Genomic DNA, 22690 nt, shown 5'->3' with positions numbered 1-22690 from the left:
TTATATTTTTCTAATAGTATTTCCAATACATATACACACACATAAATATGCACAAAATCAACATTACATTACACAATTAAACAAATGTATATAAAAAAGAACAACATAGACCACAACATCTCTCTCTCTCTCTTGCACTTGAGGGAGGACGCGAGGGCACAGGCAAGGTGCGCGCGCACATTGTCAGCCATTGACAGCCCGTTTCGTCCAATCAGAGGACAAGCATCCGCCTCTAATCAGCGAATCGACCAATCGCACGTCGGAGGAGGCAGCTTTTATGCAAATGTGTTGGCAAGGGAGACGCAGCGGTTCATTCATCTTCAGAGAGGTGAGTTAACGCGGAGCTTATTTTACATGAGGGAGGAACTGTTTTGGAGCAAAAACACTGCCGTGAGAATAGCTGGGAAGCAATAAACACAGAGGCGTTTGTTTTCCAGCTGAAAGGAGTGTATTCTTCCAAACATTATCAGGTAAGTGGAGGATCTTTTGCTTGCATTTATGTGTTTTCACTTTCGTGTTAATGTGAATATGTGTTGGTTTAAATGTGCCAAATTTTGCTTTTACTTGTTAACTGACAAAAAAAAAACAATCAGTGATGAAAAAGGAAGTCATGGATTTTATTTTTCTGGCATAAAGGAAGTGTCAGTTTTACAAATATTAAGCATTAAAAATATACCAAGTCAGTATTTGTGAGTGTCTGAGCAGCTCAGGTTGTGCACAAGGACACACCAGGCTGCACCTGAACTTGGGACTGTGCTTCTGTGTTATAAAGAATGGAGGCACTTCTGCGCTCATGTGGTGAGAGCAAACATGCTCACATACCACTGATGCATGTCACATTTGGTGAGTCATTTGTAAAGAACAAGATGTGTTTTTTTTCTCCTGCAGAGGTCTGTCAGAGCTAGAATGCCCTTCATGCTTTAGGAACATTAATGGATGAAGAAAATAAGGCACCTGTGTGTCGCATGATAGCACCTGGACTCTGAGTCTCTCTTCTGCGCAAAGAATCAGCAACATTAAAATAGGAGCAGATGTGGTTATACCTTTCTAAGGAAGGTAATGCCCTCAGAGTGGCTGCAATGCAGGAAGTGCAAGCAAGGAGTCGTCTTTGGCTGCTGTTTAACTTCAAAGTCATTTCTTGGTAATCAGTGTGAGTGTACGGAGAGGGGACGCACAGAGGGACACAGCAGGCTGCACTGATGGTTCACTTCTGTCTGCATAATCGATCAATATGACCAAATTGTATGTGCGCACATTTGCCTTCACATCAAACCACCCCACTACGTGTATGTGCACAATTACGTGCCCTGCTGCAATAACGTTCGTTGTGCAGTGCTGGAAGACATAAACAGCAGTGACAGCTCAGTTTGGCTCTGTGGCCCTTTGGCTGCTGGTCTTTAACAGCAGGAGCCGAAGGGTGCACATTCACTACTGTGTCATGTTTTTCAGGCTTCGTCACCAAGGCTTAGAGTGCTGGTGCAGCATGATTGGAAGTAGCCCTGGTTTTTTAATTAAGTCAACAGTAAACTGTTGGTTCTGTTGTTGCCTCACTTCTACAGCAGCAACCCACTTTTACCCTCTAGCAGACACTTCTCAAGAGTCAGCCAGTCTCAAGAGGTGCCAAGCATCCCATGAGAGAGCTATAACAGTGCCACAATTAGGATCCATATAAAGGCCCTATTTTATGCTCCAGAATATCCCTACAACTACAACAGTTTATTTATCAGTCTTAGTCTCTCTAACACGTCCTAATCACCACTGGTGTTTGTAAAGAGAACAACACATTTGCTGTGTTCTGTCACATCAGATGAGAACTAGATCTGTGCAGCAATGTTACGCATGCTGCAACCACTCTTGTTATTTACACAAGCCTGTCAAACAAAAAGCTACATTACACACAACAGCTGACAGACAGATCATTGAACAGGAAAATGCTTATTATAGCTGCATCCTCTACTCTGGAAAGACCTATTGATCCACATTTTGTGGAGTACAATAACATCAGCTTGGAGCAACATGTTATGTTACAGTTTCCTGTATGTTAGTGTGTGTGTGTGTGTTTCCCAATGTCCTCATCCCCAACACACACCCACAATTGTGTATCACTTTGCTGTAAGCCTGTGGCCAGGTGCATCTGTCTCATGCATCACTGGCTTAGTGTGTGTGTGTGTGTTAGTTAGGTGTGCATGTATTTATGTTAGTGGGCGGGGGTGCAGGGAGCTTTTATGAGCTGCTCTATATGTGTGCATCTCTTGACTGATTGACTCATCCATTCCTGTCACATGCTTTATTACCCAGGGAGACAGATGTTGGAATATAAAGATGCGTATGTCTGTGTGTCTGTACGTGCAAGTGTGTGTGTGTGTCGGCTCATGTGAGCTCACGGTGAGGGTTGATAGTGGTTGAGCAACAACAAAGGAATGGTGAGTGAAGGAGTTTGGCATCACCGGCGGGCAACTAATGAACACCCACGGTTATCAATGGACGCTATTGACTGAGTGTCTTCCAGTGGCTTGATAGATAGATTGTGGTGCAATGGAGAGGTAACACACACAGAAACTGTAGTGATATCTGATATCAGGATAAAAACAGATTATTAATGAAATGATGTTTGGACAGAGACAGTCTGTGTGCCACACTAAAAACCGATCAGGTGAATCTCAACACTAAAATTGTCCCTAGGTGTGAATGTGAGCGTGAACACCTGGTCTGTACTGTATGTGTCAGCCATGTGATAGACTGAAAGCCTGTCACAGGGTATTTCCTGTATGTATCCCAGTGCATGCTGGGACAAAGTCCAATGACCCTGACCAGCTTGAAAGAAAAGATGATTGGACTTGCATCAAACGATTAATCAAGTACTTGATTTCTGTGTTTAAGTGGTCATATTTGATTAGTAATCTATCAATAGGCAGTGTTTTTAGTCAGGAAAAGAAAAATATCTGCGGGTAAACAGCCGCAAAGCTGAAATACAGGACAGTATATATATATATAATTTGAACAAATCAGTAAAGTAAGAGCTGTAGTTCAGCTCATGCTGGCAGCTAGCCCGAACCCATCTTGTGTTTTACTGTCTGACGGCTGGAACGGCAGGTTGGTGTTGTTCTGGTCTTTGATGTCATTCAGCAGCCTCTACAGTGAGTCTTTCATCCTGTGGATGGACTCAGCCTCCATCTTGGATTGCAGCTGGTCACAGTCAGCTATCTCATCAGAGGTGGTCAGTATGTTGAACAAGAGTTGCTGGAAAAGGCAGCTGAATGACACCCAGGACCAACAACAGTGATCTGGCCAGCACACGCATAACATGTTTAATATATGTGTAAAAACTTTATGAATGATGCGTGGGTCGTTTGGCCAGATCATGTGAAATTAGCAAAAGATTTACTAGACAGTGACTGGAAGTAAAAAAAAATCTGGGTCAGTTTTTTAGTCGTCAGTGCCAAAATAAATACAGACGCTGCCAAAATTCATCACAAGCACATCCACACTAAATAAACTTGTTTCCAAAGGTAAAGAGAGCTAAGGAGCTAATGACATGTAGCAACAGTGGACACACACTTCTGATATTATTGTTGTTGTGAGATCTGAACTGTTCACCTGCCATCATGCTCTGTTTCAAAACGCATGTACTGCAAATGATAGTAATGAGAGGATAGCTTTCAGTACAGGAGCAGGGATTACTGCTGCAGGCACTTGTCCCATGCTCCCATTCCCACAACACTATAGTTGCAACACGCTACACAATAAACACACTATTGTGTGTGTGAGCATGCTTGTTGGACATGGGTGTATTTGTTCTAGAGACTGTTTTTGTCTGGTGGTGGAACACCTGAGCCTTAAAACCAAACAACTCCCCATCAGGGCTTATGTAATAGGAAAGTGTGTTATTGTGATGAAGGTGTGCTCCCACTTATGCTGTTTCTTTAAAGGTGTTGCTGGAGTCTTTTGCCACATTGTAGGAGGAAATGCAGGTTTGTCACTGCATAGACCAAAAAAAATGGATTAAGATTAGCACAGTCATGAGTCACCCAGACTAAACGTTTAATAATTTTGGCAATGAATATAAAACTGAGGTGACCAAATGATAAAGGTTAGATGAGAGACTGACTCATCGGCACACACACACACACAGCCGTTTTGTCCCCCATGTTTCTCCCCAGGCTCGACTTGCTGCCTGGTCTTAAATTAGCATTTGAACTACACTGAGGTGAGCTGCGTTTCTATAGCGATGCATCCTTTCTGCTCCAGTCAGTATGTAATTTAAAATAATATGGGGAGCATCCTGACAGGGAGCATCACCTCTGCACCAACAACTCTATCAGTATTTATAAAACTATCCATACTTACTCAAGTCTACAGATCTACAGATTTGCAACCAGGGTAGCAAATATTTGTGAGGTGTACAATTAAATCATGTTTATATGTCAAACCAATAAGCAAAAACCCACAGTGTGTGTTTATAATCTAATCAAACACAGACCATTATGTGGAAGACACTGTTTAGATTTTCAATAAAACCCCCACAACGAGCCCATATTATCAGCCATCCAATTGGTCAGGTCCAGTTGGCAGAGGGACTGTTTCGATTGGACATATGCCTCATCCTCCCACCGGATGACGGTTTGGCAGAGATCTGGGCATCTGTTGTCAAGGCGACATATTGTTCTATTTCATTTTTGATCATTTGTGAGCTGCCATGAAGACCATTCAGGCTGCGGTTTATCGTTCACAGATCAATAAGCTGGGTGCACACCTCTCATCAGATTTTCTCTATCTTTGTTACTTCACTCCCTCTCTCTCTCTCTCTAATACACACACACATACACACAGTGTGCTTCATAGCAGGGCTGGTATTGGACTGGTATCCTATTGATTGTTCCCCTATTGCTGCTACGGTTCATTGTACTTTTTCCACTTTCACAAAGGTTATTGCCATCGCAAACACACACACACTGTCACACAAACACACACACAGCTGGAACTGTATGGAAGATCTAGCTTCCCATTTCTGCTCTCATTCCAACTCTATTACAGCTTTTGCCAGCTAATCATTTTCGGTCCCAGGAACACCAACACCATTTCCCCCTCTGGGCTATGTCCAGTTAAAGCCAGAGAGCACCTCTTATCATGACAGTGTATTCAAGCTTGTTTTCTTCCACATGTGTTGCCATTCAGAAGCAGTAGGTGTCCATAAAAGGAACATGTGTTTAGGCACATCTGACCCAGCACCTATGAAAGTTTGCTCCAGACTTCCCCATGACAATGTTTTGCTTCTTGACTGTGGCAAACATGACTTTTATTAATGACTCTGATCCTGATTATGTCTGCTGTCGTCTGTTTTCACTGATAGGATCTTAATGTATGTAAAATGAAAGTTTTCTGACTACTGCACACATGCATGTATAACCAGCTTATCCAATCAGCTAGATCGCCATCAAGCTGGGCCAACAAGCACACACTCACACACAGTCTCCCACACATTTACTCAGATGAGACTTAGTGTTTACTATCAGTCTGACAGCTGGAATGAACATGCATTAAGGCCCTTTCAGACTCAATAAGATACATGTCTCTCTCTATTGAATGCCTGTTGAGACAATTTTCTACAATCTCTGCTTATCTTGCCTGCTTCACATCTTACTCAGACTCTCAGTCTTCTTTTTTTCACTCCCTGTCTCTCTCTTTGTCTTCTCCATCAGAGGTGTGAATCCAGATTGAGTCATCCTACAGAGAGAACATCCTATTTTTTCTACACACAGCCATCCTTCTTCGCTTCCTCCTCTTAATGTGTTATGACTGTTGTGACTGTCCTGCTAGCATGTTGGTGTATATATATATATATATATATATATATATATATATATATATATATATATATATATATATATATATATATATATATATATATATATATATATATATATAAATGTGTGCACTTTGGCTTCCGCTGTGTGTTGACATGAACAGAATGTCAAAGACGTCATTGTGCACAGCAACAAGCATCGATCCCTTTTTGTGGGAAGTGCAGAGCCGGCCTGCACATTTGATGGAAATTGCAGCATTTATGTAATAAAGCCTTTCACATTAGCTTTCGTAGCAGAGGCTTTGATTACTATAAAGATGTTTCCAAAGGAATTGATCCTTCATCCGCCTGAAATAGTTTAATAAGAGATTTTTGTGACATTTCTTCTGGAACTAATGGTGCAGCTGAGCATAACAACAATACAAAAAAGTCGATAAGTCTGTAATTCAGAGGTCAGAAAACAGGACTCATAGTTGTGGACACAGGAATATGGGTCTTTGTGTCTGCTAACACAACAGCCAAATCATTATTTCAACATATTTTTTAGTTTCATATGTGCACACGTGAACATAGTCAAATTTCTCTTTCTGAGGCAGCCCAGATAAAATAAATAAATTCATATTAAACAGAATCTTCTGTGCTTCTTATTAAATGACTCACTAAGAAGAACACCTACACCTACCTCTGTTACAATAGATTTCTGCCTCAGTAAGTCGAACCAGCAGAGACCTGAGGACCCGACCTGTGAATGATTACAATAAACTCACAGGTTGTCATTTTTTAATTCTCTCAGATGTGTTTCCAGTGTGTTTGCTCACCTGGATAGTTTGTGCCTCTCACTGTCTTCCCCGGGAAACCATTATGTGCTACATTTGCTTCTCTAACAGAGGCACTTAAAAGGTTTTACAAATATGGACCTTGTATTTACAGTTACAAGTTATTTGCTGGCACAATTGTTAAGAATTACAAATTCTCAGTATGGTAGTCTCAGATTTTGACATTTTTATCCCTATTAAATATGCATTTACTTAACAAAGGATAATACGTTTGTTAGTGTTTGGAATTGATAGTATGTACAATTTAAAATATAAAGTCTTGAGACTTGAAAGATACATTTACTGAACAAAAGATACGTTTTCTTCAAAACATAAGAATTTGAGTGTGCCTCAAAACTCAAAAATCTAGTGCCTAATAAACCTGGGTGAGTCGTGCTCTGCAAGAAGCTTAATGTTCTTTGCGTGTACACTTTCACTCCCTGTAGTACAAGTGTATGTGTTGATCTTAGACGATGAGGACAATGGGGGTCTGGAACTTCCCTCTTTTGGCTGGTGTTGTTGTGGTAGACCCCAGCCTCTATCGATCTTGTGCTCAAGGCCTGTTCCTGTGCTGCTACGATTAGTGCCTCTGTGCTGTCTTTCAGTGCAGCTTTTTCCAGCCACTGGTAGGACTTCTTGATGTCAGCCACTTCCTGTATCTGTCGGTGGTACATTTCATGGAGGGGCTTGTCCTGCCATGATGGTTCTTGCATTGGTTTCCTCTGCATTGGGCTTCTTTTGCCTGAGGTATTCACTAAGTATTCCATCGCTTGGGGCCATCTTCTAGATGTGCATGTTTGTATATATACATACATACATTGTGTGGAAATTAGACCCGCACTTCAAGATTGAAGATTCAAGGCGTTTATTGTCATATGCACAGTATAGAAACTGGTTTCCCTGTACAATGAAATTCTTACTTTTCTGCTCACACTGAATGCCATAAAGGTTTAAGAAGACAAGAGCAAAAAGATGCAAATAAGTACACATGGTCATAGGTCACATGGTCATTGGTCACATCATTGTGATTCAACCCTTTAATAATATCTCAAGGATACATTTTTGAAATTGGGCTTTTTACTGTAAAATTTTAATAGGTTCTGTAGCTGGGTTCAGCTTAAATATTAGTAATGTGTGATACCACTGATTTTCTTTCTGTTTTACTTTTGTGTGACGTGGAATATTAAGTTTAGTCCAACCGCATCACCTACAATTGGGATTAATATTGGAAATTTGGGATTAAAAATAAAAGTGTGAAAAAACTAAATTTCCCAGTTCTGGTGCACAAACCATACAGTCCCCCTACTGTCACTGACAGCTTCACCTTGTCTTTGTACCCCTGTTTGTGGAAAAAATGATACAGATGTCGACCATTGATCATTTTGGATCTTAAATGTACCATTTTGACACAAAAAGGGTACATTTAAGTACCATGGGGATCAGCTTGGAACCTGTGATGGTAAATCATTGGCAGTTGTACCGTAGGGCAGTGATCCCCAACCCCCGGGCCGCGGACCGGTATCGGGCCGTGGGTCATTTGGTACCGGGCCGCACACAAAAAAAAAATAATTTCCATTATTTCCGTTTGATTTATTATCCGAGTCTTAATGATGTTTTATTTTGAAAGTGGATTCTCTCTGTTACATCCGTCTCACTTGACGCATGTCAAGTCCTTGACACCATAAGTCACGTGATACATCCCGCTAAATTAAACCCCAAGCTAGCAAAATGAGCAAAAAACAAACTTCTTTAGAAAGTTTCTTTACGAAGGGGAAACGGTCTAATGAAGGGACAGAAGAGGAGCCTGCACCTGCTAAAAAAGGGAAAGCTGCCTTTAACAGACAGTATCAAGAATCCTATTTAAAATATGGATTTATCGCCACAGGCGATTCCCATGCACCAAGCCCGCTGTGCATAATATGCGGTGACCGGCTGTCTAATGAGGCGATGAAGCCTTCAAAACTGGTTTGCCATTTGGAGACCAAGCACCCCACAGTAAAAGACAAACCTTTGGAGTATTTTCAAAGGAAAAAACATGAACATGAAGGGCAGAAGCAGTTACTGAGGGCCACCACATCAACAAATGCGAGTGCACTGAGAGCATCATATTTGGTGGCTAACCGTATTGCTAAGGCCAAGAAGCCATTCACTATTGGTGAAGACCTTATCCTACCCGCTGCCAAAGACATTTGCCGTGAACATCTAGGAGAGGCTGCTGTTAAAAAGATTGCACAGGTGCCTCTTTCAGCGAGCACTGTCACTCGGCGCATTGAGGAAATAGCAGAGGACATTGAGACACAGCTGTTGGAGAGAATTAATAATTCACCATGGTATGCGCTCCAAGTTGACGAGTCAACAGATATTGACAACAAGGCACTACTTCTTGTTTATGTGCGATATCTTTATCAGGAGGATACGCACGAAGATATGTTGTGTGCACTGTCGTTGCCAACCAAAACTATAGCTGCAGAACTATTCAAGTCGCTGGATGATTATATGTCAGGAAAACTGAAATGGTCCTTTTGTGTCGGCATATGCACGGACGGAGCTGCGGCCATGACTGGACAGCTGTCTGGTTTAACTGCTCAGATCAAGGAGGTTGCACCTGATTGCGAATCTACGCATTGTGTCATTCACAGGGAAATGCTGGTGAGCCGAAAAATGCCACAGGAACTGACCAGCGTACTGAATGATGTGGTTAAAATCATCACCCACATCAAAGCACATGCTCTTAACTCGCGCCTGTTCGAATAGCTTTGTGAAGAGATGGATACGGACCACAAACGCCTTCTCTTATACACGGTGATAAGATGGTTATCGAGGGAGATCGCTGGCCAGAGTATTTGAGTTACGAGAGCCACTGCAGAGATTTCTCTCTGAAAAAAAAGTCACCGCTGGCACCACACTTCAGTGACGAGGAATGGATCGCAAAACTGGCTTACTTGTGCGACATATTCAACCTGCTCAATGAACTGAACTTGTCACTTCAAGGGAAAATGACAACTGTCTTCAAGTTGGCAGATAAAGTAGCTGCATTTAAAGCCAAACTGGATTTGTGGGGACGGCGTGTGAACAGAGGCGCATTTGACATGTTTCATACACTGGCGGGGATTTTGGAAGAGACTGAGCGTGCGCCTTCTCCCAGCTGGTGCACGAACACCTGTCCTTGCTGTCAGAAGAGTTCGAGCGCTACTTCCCAACCACAAAAGATCCACGAACTGCCAAGGAATGGATCCGCGACCCATTTGTCAACAAACCAGGTGAATCCAGCATGTCAGTGCGTGAAGAAGATCAACTGCTGGAGATCTCAAATGACGGCGGCCTAACACATCTGTTCGAGACATCAACTCTGCCGTTGTTCTGGATTAAAGTCATGGCAGAATACCCCGAGGTCGCCACAACGGCACTGAAAACCCTGTTGCCATTTCCAACATCTTATCTGTGTGAAGCAGGGTTTTCTGCAGTGACAGCAACCAAAACAAAATTACGGAGCAGACTGGACCTAAGTAGCACACTTCGGGTTTCATTGTCTCCAATTACCCCAAGATGGGACCGTCTCGTTGCAGCAAAACAAGCTCAGGGCTCCCACTAATTCAGTGCTGCTGCGAGGAGCGAGTATTTTCATGCACTTTGTTTTTGTGTTGTCTTATTTTGAAGGTATGTTTAAACGTTACCATAGAGACCAGGGTGCGTTGGGGCAGAAAGGATGTTGCTCTCATGTCATGTTCTGTTGTTGGTGCGACGTTAGGAGGACGCCGCTAATAAAGTTGCACATGATTACACAGTGGATTTACGTTCATTATTATTATTATTATTATTATTATAGAGAAAATACCACAGTTTTTAATGCCGAACTTATCATTTTATTTTGTTTATATCTGCTACACACCTTTAGATTGGGCCGTGAAAATATTGTCAGACAATCAACCGGTCCGTGGTGCACAAAAGGTTGGGGACCACTGCCTTAGGGAACAAAAATGGACCTCAGTTGTACCCTTTTTTCTGACAGTGTATAGCAATGTGTGGATTCTAAGGATGAGGTACAAGGTTGATGAGGGAGGGAAACAGCTTCCTTGTCGGTAAAGCTGAAGCCGTTTTTTTCACCTCGAGGGGAGGGAAGCGGGTTCTCTTCTGCTTGTCTTCTTGGTTCTGTGGTGCATACTCCTCCTTGTATTTACAGAAGTCTCTCTTTGTCTGACGTAGTTGCTGATTGCACTTGCTAAGCTCCTGTTTGAGAGTTGTTACCACACCTTGCAGGTTCACTTTTTCCACTTCCAGCATCCGGCAATGAGTGTGATTTACATGAAGTTGTTCCGTCAGTGACACGTTGTTATTCCTGAGTTTACTGATAGTCTGACATCTTTCATTGAGCTCATTTTCTACACCAGACAGCTCCTGCTTCAGTTTCTGGATACGTTCATTTTTTTTATGCATATGTTTCGCCCGTTCTTCTAGCCTTATTTTAAGTAATTTTACCTCCCAACGCAGCTGGATGACCTCACTCTCTTCACCGAAGTCTTTTTGTCTTTGTAAAATCTCTTGGTTATGTTCCAACAGGTCGATCTGTTTTTTCTGAGCTCTAGACTGCTCAAGGAGAGAGTTCATTTCGTGCATTTGAGCTTTGATCTTTTGCTCATGCAGCTGCTTCACTATCTGCAGTTCATACACTTTGTTTTCATGTGTTTTCTTGTTGTGCTCCAATTTAGAACATAAGCATTTGTTGACTCTATCTAAGTGTCTGAGCTTTGCATTCAGTTTATCTTTAGCCACATTAGCTATGTTGAGTTCAGACTGAAGAGTTTTGAGTTCTGACTGAAGAGTTGCCAGGTTAGCTTTAACCCAGTCTTTAGCTTTGTGGAGCTCTTCAGTCTTCACCATCTGCTGGCTAAGCTTGTTTTCTCGTCTGGTGACAAGAAAATTTGAGTCTCTTATCGATTTATCTTTGTATTGAGCTTCTTTTTCGAGTTCCTTTACTTCTGATTTGAGTGTGTCATTCTGTTGAACTATTTTAGCAACTTGTGTTTCCAGCTCTTGATTGACAAGACTCAGTCTTCTGGTCTCTTTGCGCTCCTCATCTAACTTCATCCTTGTAGTGTCCAGATCTTCCTGGAGGCTTTTGTTTTGGAGGACCGGATTTTCTTGTGATTTGCACAGTGTATCAATCTCCGATGCATGCAGTTTCAACTTTGCTAACATATATGCTTTGTCTTCATCCTGGACCTGGTTCAAAGTAGCAATAAAAGCTTGTAGTTCCTGATGGTAAGACATTGTGGCAGTCATAATGTCTGTACACAAACCGTACTGTCTTTAGACAAAATGCATGAGTTGCTATAAACAAACGTCATAATGACATCATAACATCATAGTGGGGAGATTAAAGAAGTGTGATGTGTCACATGATCGTGGTTATATTGCCTAGCAACAACCTTGATCATGTGACACATCACACTTCTTTGATGGGTATCATGTGACGTTACACTGTGGTCACGCCGCCATCATTAGGATCGGATTCCAACATGCTGCTGCGCTGTGGGCTGTGACAATAAAAAATCACAAAAAAATTGTACCTTTTATAATATCCCCAAAAACCCTGAGTGTCGCCAGAAATATAGATTGCTGCCATCAGGAAGGATCACTGGACTCCAACGGAACACTCCAGACTGTGCAGTGAGCACTTTATGTCAGGTAAGTTACGCTAGCTTATGCTAGCTTATGTACGCTATATCAAGCGTTAGCACAACTAATTCCAAATAGCTAATGTGTTATTTGTGTCTCATTTCACCACTGCAGGCAAGAAAAGTGATAATCCTTTGAGCCCTGATTATATGCCAAGTTTATCTGCTTATCTGTCACCTGTGGAGCGCCAAAGAAAAATCAACAGCTACAAGAAATTTGAGCAAACACAAGCTGTTAAAAGCAAAAGATTCCAAGATCTGTTGATGTCACACTATGTTAACCATGCTGACATGGAGATTGACAACAGCTACAACATTCCTGAGGAGAGGGGTCAGAGCGGGGAACAGCTACTGTAATGAATTTTTCTGTAAAATAACGGCAAAGAGCTGGCAGCAGAGACCCTGTTCTTTACTGTTATTTTACGGTACAAGTACCGTAAAATAACTATAAATGCTGGATGCTTTTCTTACTTCTACATGCCCCATTTCCTGTCATTTCATAAGGAAATGCTGTCGCACAAAATCATATCAAGCACTGTTGCATTAGAAAACAACTTTTATCGATCAAATAAACATGTATGTCGACATAGATGGTCGTGTTGGGCCGGTTCGTTTGTGTTAAATAATAATTAGTGATTGTTTCCTAAATAGGTTTATTAAGGGCCAAATGCAACTTTGTTACGTAAATTTCCTGCGTCAACGCATGCATTTTACTAAGCGATTTCACTAAGGGCCAAATGCAACTTGGTTACGTAAATTTCCTGCGTCAACGCATACATTTTACTAAGCGATTTCGCTAAATAAACGTTTATTTTTTCTATTGGTGCTCATGTCCGTGCTGTCCACACGTATTAAAACCTGTGGTATCCCTACGAAAATGCCCCGCATTGACTTTCTATGGAGACGTGGTGCCTGCACGGAATTTCACTACTTTTCGTGTCGGTGCCACGTAATTCAGTGTTAACAATCCGTGTGTATGTCATGTATTTCTGTGAGATCGGGTTGAAACTCAATCACTTGATTCAAACTCGACTGAATATCCACTGCTCAAAGGAGCAGTGATTTAAATTAACCTTTAACCTAAAATAATGTTGGGAAAAATCTTACTCACTCTGAGCATTACTGCCAAGTAGCACTGAAAACCACACTAGCTAGCTGGACAACTTGCTGAGCAGTTTCAAACACCACTTTAGATAAAGAAAGTAAGAAATGAATTTGTAATTACCATTTTCTGGTCAATGTACTGATGCTGGTGAAGCAGGTAGACGTTAGTTGTGTCTTTCCGAACTGTCAGTGTCAACAGTCAACGGTCTGCGGGAGAACTAAATTTTCCCTTGCGTGTTTGGCACCAGTTTTTTTTTAATACTGTTGTTTACTGTAATTCATAACATTAGCATACTGTGTGCTGTAGTGCTCCAGTAAATTACTGTTGGAAATTGGCCGTAAATTTATAGCAATTGGTTACAGTGTACTGTACTCAGACCCACACTTCAAGATTCAAGATTCAAGGCATTTATTGTCATATGCACAGTATAGAAACTGGTTTCCCTGTACAATGAAATTCTTACTTTTCTGCTCACACTGAATGCCATAACGGTTTAAGAAGAAAAATAGAATCATTTGCAAAAGAGCAATTTCAAGAGCAAAAATATGCAAATAAGTACACAAAATATAGCAATGTTTGGATTCTAAGGAATCAAAGGACCATTTTTCAAAAAATAGATTTTTTTTCTCGAAAATATGATTCTCTGGGTTTGCTGCAAGTGTTTCTGCAGCTGCCTACTAATTGTCAGCAGGCTCATCAGGGCGAATGGCTGGACGGTGGGGTGTAGGGAAAACTATGTTGGTGGGAATATGAGGTACAGGGTTGATGAGGGAGGGAAACGGCTTCCTTGGCGGTAAAGCTGAAGCCGTTTTTTTCACCTCGAGGGGAGAGTGTGGTGCATACTCCTTGTATTTACAGAACTCCCTCTTGGTCTGATGTAGTTGCTGATTACACTTGCTAAGCTCCTGTTTGAGAGTTGTTACCACACCTTGCAGGTTCACTTTTTCCACTTCCAGCATCCGGCAATGAGTGTGATTTACATGAAGTTGTTCCTTCAGTGACACGTTGTTATTCCTGAGTTTACTGATAGTCTGACATCTTTCATTGAGCTCATTTTCTACACCAGACAGCTCCTGCTTCAGTTTGTGGATACGTTCATTTTTTTTATGCATATGTTTCGCCCGTTCTTCTAGCCTTATTTTAAGTAATTTTACCTCCCAACGCAGCTGGATGACCTCACTTGCTTCACCGAAGTCTTTTTGTCTTTGTAAAATCTCTTGGTTATGTTCCAACAGGTCGATCTGTTTTTTCTGAGCTCTAGACTGCTCAAGGAGAGAGTCCATTTCGTGCGTTTGAGCTTTGATCTTTTGCTCCTGCAGCTGCTTCACTATCTGCAGTTCATACACTTTGTTTTCATGTGTTTTCTTGTTGTGCTCTAGTTCATAACATAAGCGTTTGTTGACTCTGTCTAAGAGTCTGAGCTTTGCATTCAGTTTATCTTTAGCCACATTAGCTATGTTGAGCTCAGACTGAAGAGTTTTGAGTTCTGACTGAAGAGTTGCCAGGTTAGCTTTAACCCAGTCTTTAGCTTTGTGGAGCTCTTCAGTCTTCACCATCTGCTGGCTAAGCTTGTTTTCTTGTCTGGTGACAAGAAAATTTGAGTCTTTTATCGATTTGTCTTTGTAATGAGCTTCTTTTTCGAGTTCTTTTACTTCTGATTTGAGTGTGTCATTCTGTTGCACTATTTTGGTAACTTGTGTTTCCAGCTCTTGATTGACAAGACTCAGTCTTCTGGTCTCTTTGTGCTCCTCATCTAACTTCATCCTTGTAGTGTCCAGATCTTCCTGGAGGCTTTTGTTTTGGAGGACCGCGTTTGCTTGTGATTTGCGCAGTGTGTCAAGCTCCGATGCAAGCAGTTTCAACTTTGCTAACATATATGCTTTGTCTTCATCCTGGACCTGGTTCAGAGTAGCAATAAAAGCTTGTAGTTCCTGCTGGTAAGACATTGTGGCAGTCATAATGTCTGTACACAAACCATACTGTCTTTAGACAAATTGCATGAGTTGCTATAAACAAACATCATAATGACATCATAACATCATAGTGAGGATATATTGCCTAGCAACAACCGTGATCATGTGACACATCACACTTCTTTGATGGGTTACATGTGACATCACACTGTGCTCACACCGCCATCATTAGGACCAGATTCCAACATGCTGCTGCGCTGTGGGCTGTGACAATAACAAATCAAAAGAAATGGCTTAACCTTTTATAATATCCCCAAAAACCCTGAGCATCGCCAGAAATAGATTGCTGCCATCGGGAAGGATCACTGGACTCCAACGGAACACTCCAGACTGTGCAGTGAGCACTTTATTTCAGGTAAGCTAGCTTATGTACGTTATATCCAGCGCTAGCACAACTAATTCCAAATAGCTAATGTGTTATTTGTGTCTCATTTTACCACCACCAGGCAAGAAAAGTGATAATCGTTTTAGCCCTGATTATGTTGATGTATGATTAAGTTTGTCTGCCTATCTGTCACCTGTGGAGCGCCAAAGAAAAATCAACAGCTACAAGAACTTTTGTACAAGAACACAAGCTGTTAAAATGATGTCATTCTCTTTACTATGTAAAGGTTATTATACAGTAGTATGTTCTTTAGATACAACTCAGGGATTTAAATGCTGTCTAGGTATTTAAATATTTATTATATATTTCTATTTCATATTTCAATTATCTTTCAATTATCTGTTCAATTATTTTCCCTCGCGTATTTGGCACCAGATTTTTTTAAATACTGTTGTTTACTGTAATTCATAACATTAGCATACTGTGTGCTGTAGCGCTCCAGTAAATTACTGTTGGAAATTGGCCGTAAATTTATAGCAGTTGGTTACAGCAGTGTATATGCCCCAGTGAAGTTTGCCAAGCATCTGTAAAGAAACTGACAGATTAGTGTACCAGACTGAGGTTTAGAGATATTATGGAAGCACGAGTGAAATTCCTTTGTGAAGTGAAGAAGTGAAGAAGAATATTGTCCCCTAAGGAATAATCTTTTTCACACAACAACAGTACAACAGTAGCAGGCATCTCACAATACACACATTTCTAACATAAAAACAACAAGTTCTGTGGACTGGCCATCAGTCACAGGAGTTTATTTAATGCAGTGATGGCTGAGGGGATGAAACTTTTCTTGAAATGTGCTTTTTTCCAGTCTAGGGTTCTGTATCTACGGCCAGATGGGAGTAGAGTGAAAACCCGGTTCAGAGGTTGATGAGGGGCCGTATTCACAAAGATTCTTAGCACTAGGAGTTTCCCTTCAATCAAGACATGAAAAACCTTTTGGAAAAACTTGATAAACAGGTAGACTTGTCTGTTAAGCATAAGTAGCTGAGGGTGGGAGTGTTTGGGCCAGGTTGCTTGATTAGATCTAAATTCTGACAGCGAAGTTGTTACCACACTGTCACATTGCTTTGGTTTGCACTAAAATGTGTAAATATGCAGACACTTGATGCTGAGTTCTAGACACTTTAGGCCATTTAAACCAATGTTGCAGGTATATGAAAAATTCATACCATAACACAAACGTACTCTGTGCCTGTTATGTTGGGTAAGACATTTTCTTTAAAATAACAGAGAGAATATGAAGATGAATACTAGACTTGTAAATAAAGTAAGTGGCAAGGAAGCCGTAAGCTATGAGGTAGCCTCCCCATCATTTACATTAAATGAGAGGACAGCATATGTTCTTAATGTAATTTTAATTCATTATCGTTTGTAGTGATTGTTATACAGCAGTATAACAGTTGATATGGGTCCAACTTTGTTGTTTCAACCGGCCACAGATCCAGATGATCAGCAGACCAAAGGTGCCAAGATGGGCATCCTCACTGTTCTCGAAGATGATGAGGCATCTTTCTCACCGTCCGCTGTCATCAATATTGCTGTTGTGCTGGAAGAGACCATTGTCCTCAAAGATCTCCCAGACCTCCCCACTGCACCTGTCTACCTTCTTGGCTTGTTATATTCCTTGAACATAAGAGTTTTCAAAAGAACACAAGTACACCTTTGAAGCTATTCAGCACATCTTCATGGAACTTTCCACTAGTTGTTCTCAGCGTGTCAGGAGCTTGAAAACTAAGCTCTTACTTTAAGCTACAACCAACTTATGTTGGCTGGCCTAATCAGCCTATGTGATATTTCAGGACATTTAACTGGTGTTTTAAGAAAAAAAGTCCTGGTTAACCCTGTTTTAGATCATCCACATTTGCATTTGTATAGTATATGCAGCTTTTGAGATTTTTTTGACACCTGCTAGTTGCACACTGGGAGACCTCAGTCTTTCTAGGCACGCTTCAAAAACTCTGTTTTAGTGACACTTTGGCAGTTAAAAAAATGTTGGGTACAAATTGTTTGGCTCACAGGCTGTTTCATATGATTTACCAAGGTTTTCAGGTTTTTTCTGCCAGTAAATCCAGTTAAATACTATAACATTAGGACTTCTTGGTCTGTATTTTAAAACATAAATTGCTGACTATTTTATCATTTGGCTACTGATGAATCGTTCTCTTGAAAGTCATGCTGCTATTACAAAAGTACTTAAAAGGTTTTACAAATATGGACCTTGTATTTACAGTTTTATTACTGTTCTGTGTTGAATAAACACGTTAAAAGGTTATAGTTTTCTTTAAGGTATTTGTTGGCACAATTGCAGAATTACAAATTCTCAGTATGGTAGACTCAGATTTTTACATATTTATCCCTATTAAATATGCATTTACTTAACAAAGGATAATACGTTTGCATAATATTTTTATTTTTGTTTGGAATTTTTAGTATGTACAGCCTAAAAATGTTTGGAGACATGAAAGATACATTTACTGAACAAAAGATAAGTTTTCTTCAAAACGTATGAATTTGAGTGGGCCTCAAAACTCTAAAATCTAGTGCCTAATAAACCTGGGTGAACACAAGGAATGTAGGGTGGAGAAAAGCAAAGACTGAGATTTTTATCCATCATATAGTTGTTCCCACAACTACCCAAAAGAAAGATTCGTACAAAATGTGTAGTTCTGTGAATTTTTTTGTGTGTTTTGCACAGCTGGAGATGTATACATTGACTGTATGTGTTATGTGTGGGTTTAGAGTTAAACTTTAAATCTCCCTGTCTGCTGCTTCAGGCAAAATGTTGTACACATTTATGAGAGTATGGGCATCTAGAATAGGAAATAGCTGCACTTTAAAGATGGCTCCCTTTACCCTGACATGAACCTTCTCTGCACAGCTGCACTGTCTTGCAGCAGTGAGAGGTACAAAATTGCTTGTATTTGATGCAAACACATGCATTTAGTTTTTTTTTTTAACATTATAAAATCACACGTGATCCTTTCAATGCAATTTAATGCCAGAACAACTTGTCTCTTATCGATATCCTTTATCCCCTGGCTCCCCCAAAGTGCCTTTTGTTTGTCACGCTAAAGCAAAGTCCAAAATATTTGTGCAGTTCTCAGTGACTTGAGGTTCAGTTGCTTCTTTCGATGTGACTCATTTGCCATAAAGCATGACAGAATGATATTTCACCCACCGACGTGTCCCCACACCATTAGGATTTGTGTCTGCCCAGCTTTGCAGCGTCGGCTCTGTCCTGGTGTCAAAGTGCGAAAGCCGTCAGACAGGGATATGAGTCAGGGATGGCGTCACGAAGGCACTGCAGTGGAGCGCAGCCATGGGAATATGTGTGTGTGAGGGCTTGTGGCTAATGGGCCATTTTATGGCCAAAATAGCAATGATTATTGCAAATATCAGTCATTGTGGAAATGGAGAGACCTAGTGGTAGTGTAGTGTAGTCATTATGCCAGTAATGCATATGCCTTACTGACCATTTCTGCACATCGGTTTAACGCACAATGCAGGTTTACATGTTTCTTTAATTTTACAATTGTTTGCTGGGATAATTTGGGGATGTAAGGTATTTTTTCCGACTTTACACAGTCAGATAAACACATAGACTATGATGCATTGTAGTATTCTGACATGTTTTAGGATGATTTGATTAACAAAACTTAAAAAATTCAACTGTAGTAGCTCTAAAGAAGAACTTTGATGGACACCTTTTTCATTGATTCTCATTTTTTACCCTGTTACAAAATTGCCATGGTCTGAAGGTAGATGTTGGCAAAAAGCAGTGCATGTTGGGAAATGTGGATCTTGTTTAAAAAGAATGTTCCTGTGAATTAAAGAAAACACATATATGAGACAGAGGCATACAATCTAAAATCAAACTGGAACTGTGAGTGACATTGACCTTTGACCTTTGGATATAAAGTAAAATTGCAAGTAACATTTTTTTATAATGCCATTCTTGGGTAAAAAATGTATTTTGACCAAACTGTAATCACCTACTCCTCTTATCTAAGGAAATATCTGCACTAGCATTTCCTCAGGTATTGTGTTTATGAATGGAGCTGGTGTACAGATGTGGGCAGCCTCTTAGCTGCTGGATAAATAAATGTCTTGCTGACATGACATTTGCTGTATATTTTGACACGCAAAGCTAATGTAGAATCGCTAGTAGTTGTGGTACCTCAAGCGATTTGCACTGTAGCAACAACACATGGGTGTTACTGCTGTTGTTTACACCACTTCATCCCTTTTTCTCCATCCTTCCTTAGCAGAGAGGTGAATCATCATGGGGAAACACAACAGCAAGCTGGCTCCGGAAGTCCTGGATGACCTGACCAAGAACACTGAATTCAACGAGGCAGAGCTCAAGCAGTGGTACAAAGGCTTTCTCAAAGACTGCCCCTCTGGCATTCTCAACTTGGAGGAGTTTCAGCAGCTCTATGTTAAGGTGAGGCAGAGGAAGAAAGAAGGGAATGACACACTAATAAGCAGGGCTGGGTGCACTGTGTGCATTGCCTAAAGAGAGAACTGTGCCTGTTATTTTTTTACAATAGTTGTATAATATCGACTCTTTAGTGACCTCATAACATTGTTGTGTTGTTACATAGAAAGCTCATGTTACAGAGGCTGGCTAATCAATGTTTGGGGCACAGAGAGGAGGTGGAGCCGGTTATATGCCTGAGCATCTGCTGCTGCCTGAAACAATCTCTGAATATTCTGGAGCTTTTCAAATGCCAGTGCCACGAAAAGGCCTACTGATTTCTCCCTGGCTGCATGAGGCAAAGATAAATTTAAATCAGTTTTGCATATCCTCTCAGGCTTCTCGTTCAGTTTTTAAAGGGCATAAAAAACAACACTGGCTCGCACTGGTAATCTGTAAAAAGTTCTACTCGTATATGAACTATAATTTTGTGTGAAATTGTGTCAAACTCTGTAATCCCACATTTCCCCTGATGCAATCCAGCATGTTTTAGGACAATATAATATTTTTGTCACATTGTTTTTCTTTTTTTTTTACACTGTAGTTTTTCCCATACGGTGATGCCTCTAAGTTCGCGCAGCACGCATTTCGGACATTCGACAAGAACGGTGATGGGACCATTGACTTCAGGGAGTTCATCTGCGCCCTGTCCATCACCTCCAGGGGCAGCTTCGAGCAGAAACTCAACTGGGCGTTCAACATGTACGATCTGGATGGAGATGGAAAGATCACACGTATGGAGATGCTGGAGATTATTGAGGTTTGTCTCTGCAGGAACATAAATCGACTGTGTGCTGTAGATTGTAGAATACGTGTAACATCCTTTGTTGCTTCCTGCACGGCAGGCTATTTACAAGATGGTCGGCACGGTGATAATGATGCGTATGAACGAGGATGGGCTGACCCCTCAGCAGCGTGTAGACAAGATCTTCTCCAAGATGGACAAGGACCACAACGATGAGATCACCTTGGAAGAGTTTAAAGAAGCCGCCAAGTCTGACCCATCCATTGTGCTACTGCTGCAGTGTGACATGCAGAAGTAGAGAGGGGTGGGTGGGAGAAACAGAGGGACGGGGGAGGAGGCAGGGACTGGGTAAGAGAAACTTAAACTAGAGAAGAAGGAATCTGAGAGAACAGTGGGGCTGTTAGAAAAAGGGAGGGATGCAGCTAAAAGGAGGAGGAGAAGGAGAGGTAGTGAGGCTTTTCTTTTTTTTTCAGAGGTAGTGGAAATAAGCTATGTTTGGACCCCTGATTGATGCCATTTTTTTCCTAGGCCTCCCTGCTGTGCAGTGCTCTCCTGCAGAGCTTCTGCCGCAGACTAGATGGGTTACTTTCTAAATTCGATGATCTGTGAAAAGTGGAAATCCCTGCAGCTCCGTTTGGCACAGATCAAAGAAATATAGTAGGGATTTACAGAGAAGATATTTTAGGAGTGTCACTCACACTTTCACGCTGGCAGGCTCTGTGCCTAGCATGGGAGATTACAGGGTTGCTGGGTGACAGAAGTGCAAAGATCAGCTATCTTTTTTGGAATGTATTATAGTGGATGGTTTTCCCACTGCTTCCAAGATCTTAATCTTCTAAGATGGAATTGCAGAGCTGCTGTATGCTAGTTCATAGGCTCACTGGTTTTCTTTTTGTCATGAATGAGATACCACATGAAGCCAGATTTAGGAAATGGTTAGCATACCTAGCTTAGCATAAACACTAAAAACAGGACAGGGGAGCCAGCCCAGCTAAAGGGTTTTATTTAATTAATCTATTAGAAAATGTGCAACAACAAGCTGTAGATTTAAAGTGTGTTTGCTGGAGCAACCACATAGTAAACAATATAATTTAAGAAAGTTCATCTTCCTGGCTAAATAATGCTTCTTGGACAAATGTAGTCCAGCAGTATCTCTCTACTTTTAGTGTTTATGCTAAGCTAAGCTAATTCTAGCATGCCTCATATAAGATATATATTCCATCCATCCATTTTTTTAAGAGCTGTATTATTATTGTGAGAGAAAATTGGCATTAAATCAGTTGTCCACGTGGTCTATTTAAACATTAAGATAAAAAAGATTGCATAAATGAACATTACAGTTAGTAACGTGTGTTTTCTTTTATGGTGTATGCATGTTTTAAGTATGTGTATATAATGGAAAGGTTAGAAGCCAGATCAAACTGTTAGTGTGAATACGCCACTCATAGAGCTTTTCTGATAGGTGGCAGTACGTGGCAGGCAGGTGATGAATGTGTCAGACAGCTGCCCTGAGCAGCATGACGAGGCATACTGATGTGCTAAACACTGACCTCTGGTTCATGTTTAATAGCAAAATCACAATCCTGGAAAATGACATTGTCAAACTTTCAGAACAGTGTGGGCTTTCCGATGAGGTTTTGCTGAGTGTTGTCAGGCAGCATGGACAAAGAGCCCAACAACTGTGATCAGATTCTGATTCAAGTGTTACTCAG

At 41.0% G+C, this 22690-nt stretch overlaps 1 protein-coding gene across 2 annotated transcripts; it reads left to right on the top strand.

The window, feature by feature from the left end:
• The first annotated feature begins 345 nt into the window (after positions 1–345).
• On the top strand, positions 346–21276 carry LOC114431545 (hippocalcin-like protein 4). Of its 2 annotated transcripts, none has more exons than XM_028399079.1 (4): positions 346–470; positions 20022–20200; positions 20778–20993; positions 21079–21276. In XM_028399079.1, the coding sequence occupies exons 2-4, from the start codon at positions 20039–20041 to the stop codon at positions 21274–21276; spliced, it is 576 nt and encodes a 191-aa protein (XP_028254880.1). In that variant the 5' UTR covers positions 346–470; positions 20022–20038. The 2 variants fall into 2 exon arrangements, with proteins under 2 accessions (XP_028254880.1, XP_028254881.1); XM_028399080.1 differs by having other exon boundaries at positions 370–470; positions 20025–20200.
• Positions 21277–22690: the final 1414 nt, after the last annotated feature.

The sequence above is a fragment of the Parambassis ranga genome, chromosome 2 (genome assembly GCF_900634625.1).
Source record: "Parambassis ranga chromosome 2, fParRan2.1, whole genome shotgun sequence".
Taxonomy (NCBI): Eukaryota; Metazoa; Chordata; class Actinopteri; family Ambassidae; genus Parambassis; species Parambassis ranga.
This window is presented reverse-complemented; position numbering and strand designations above follow the sequence as displayed.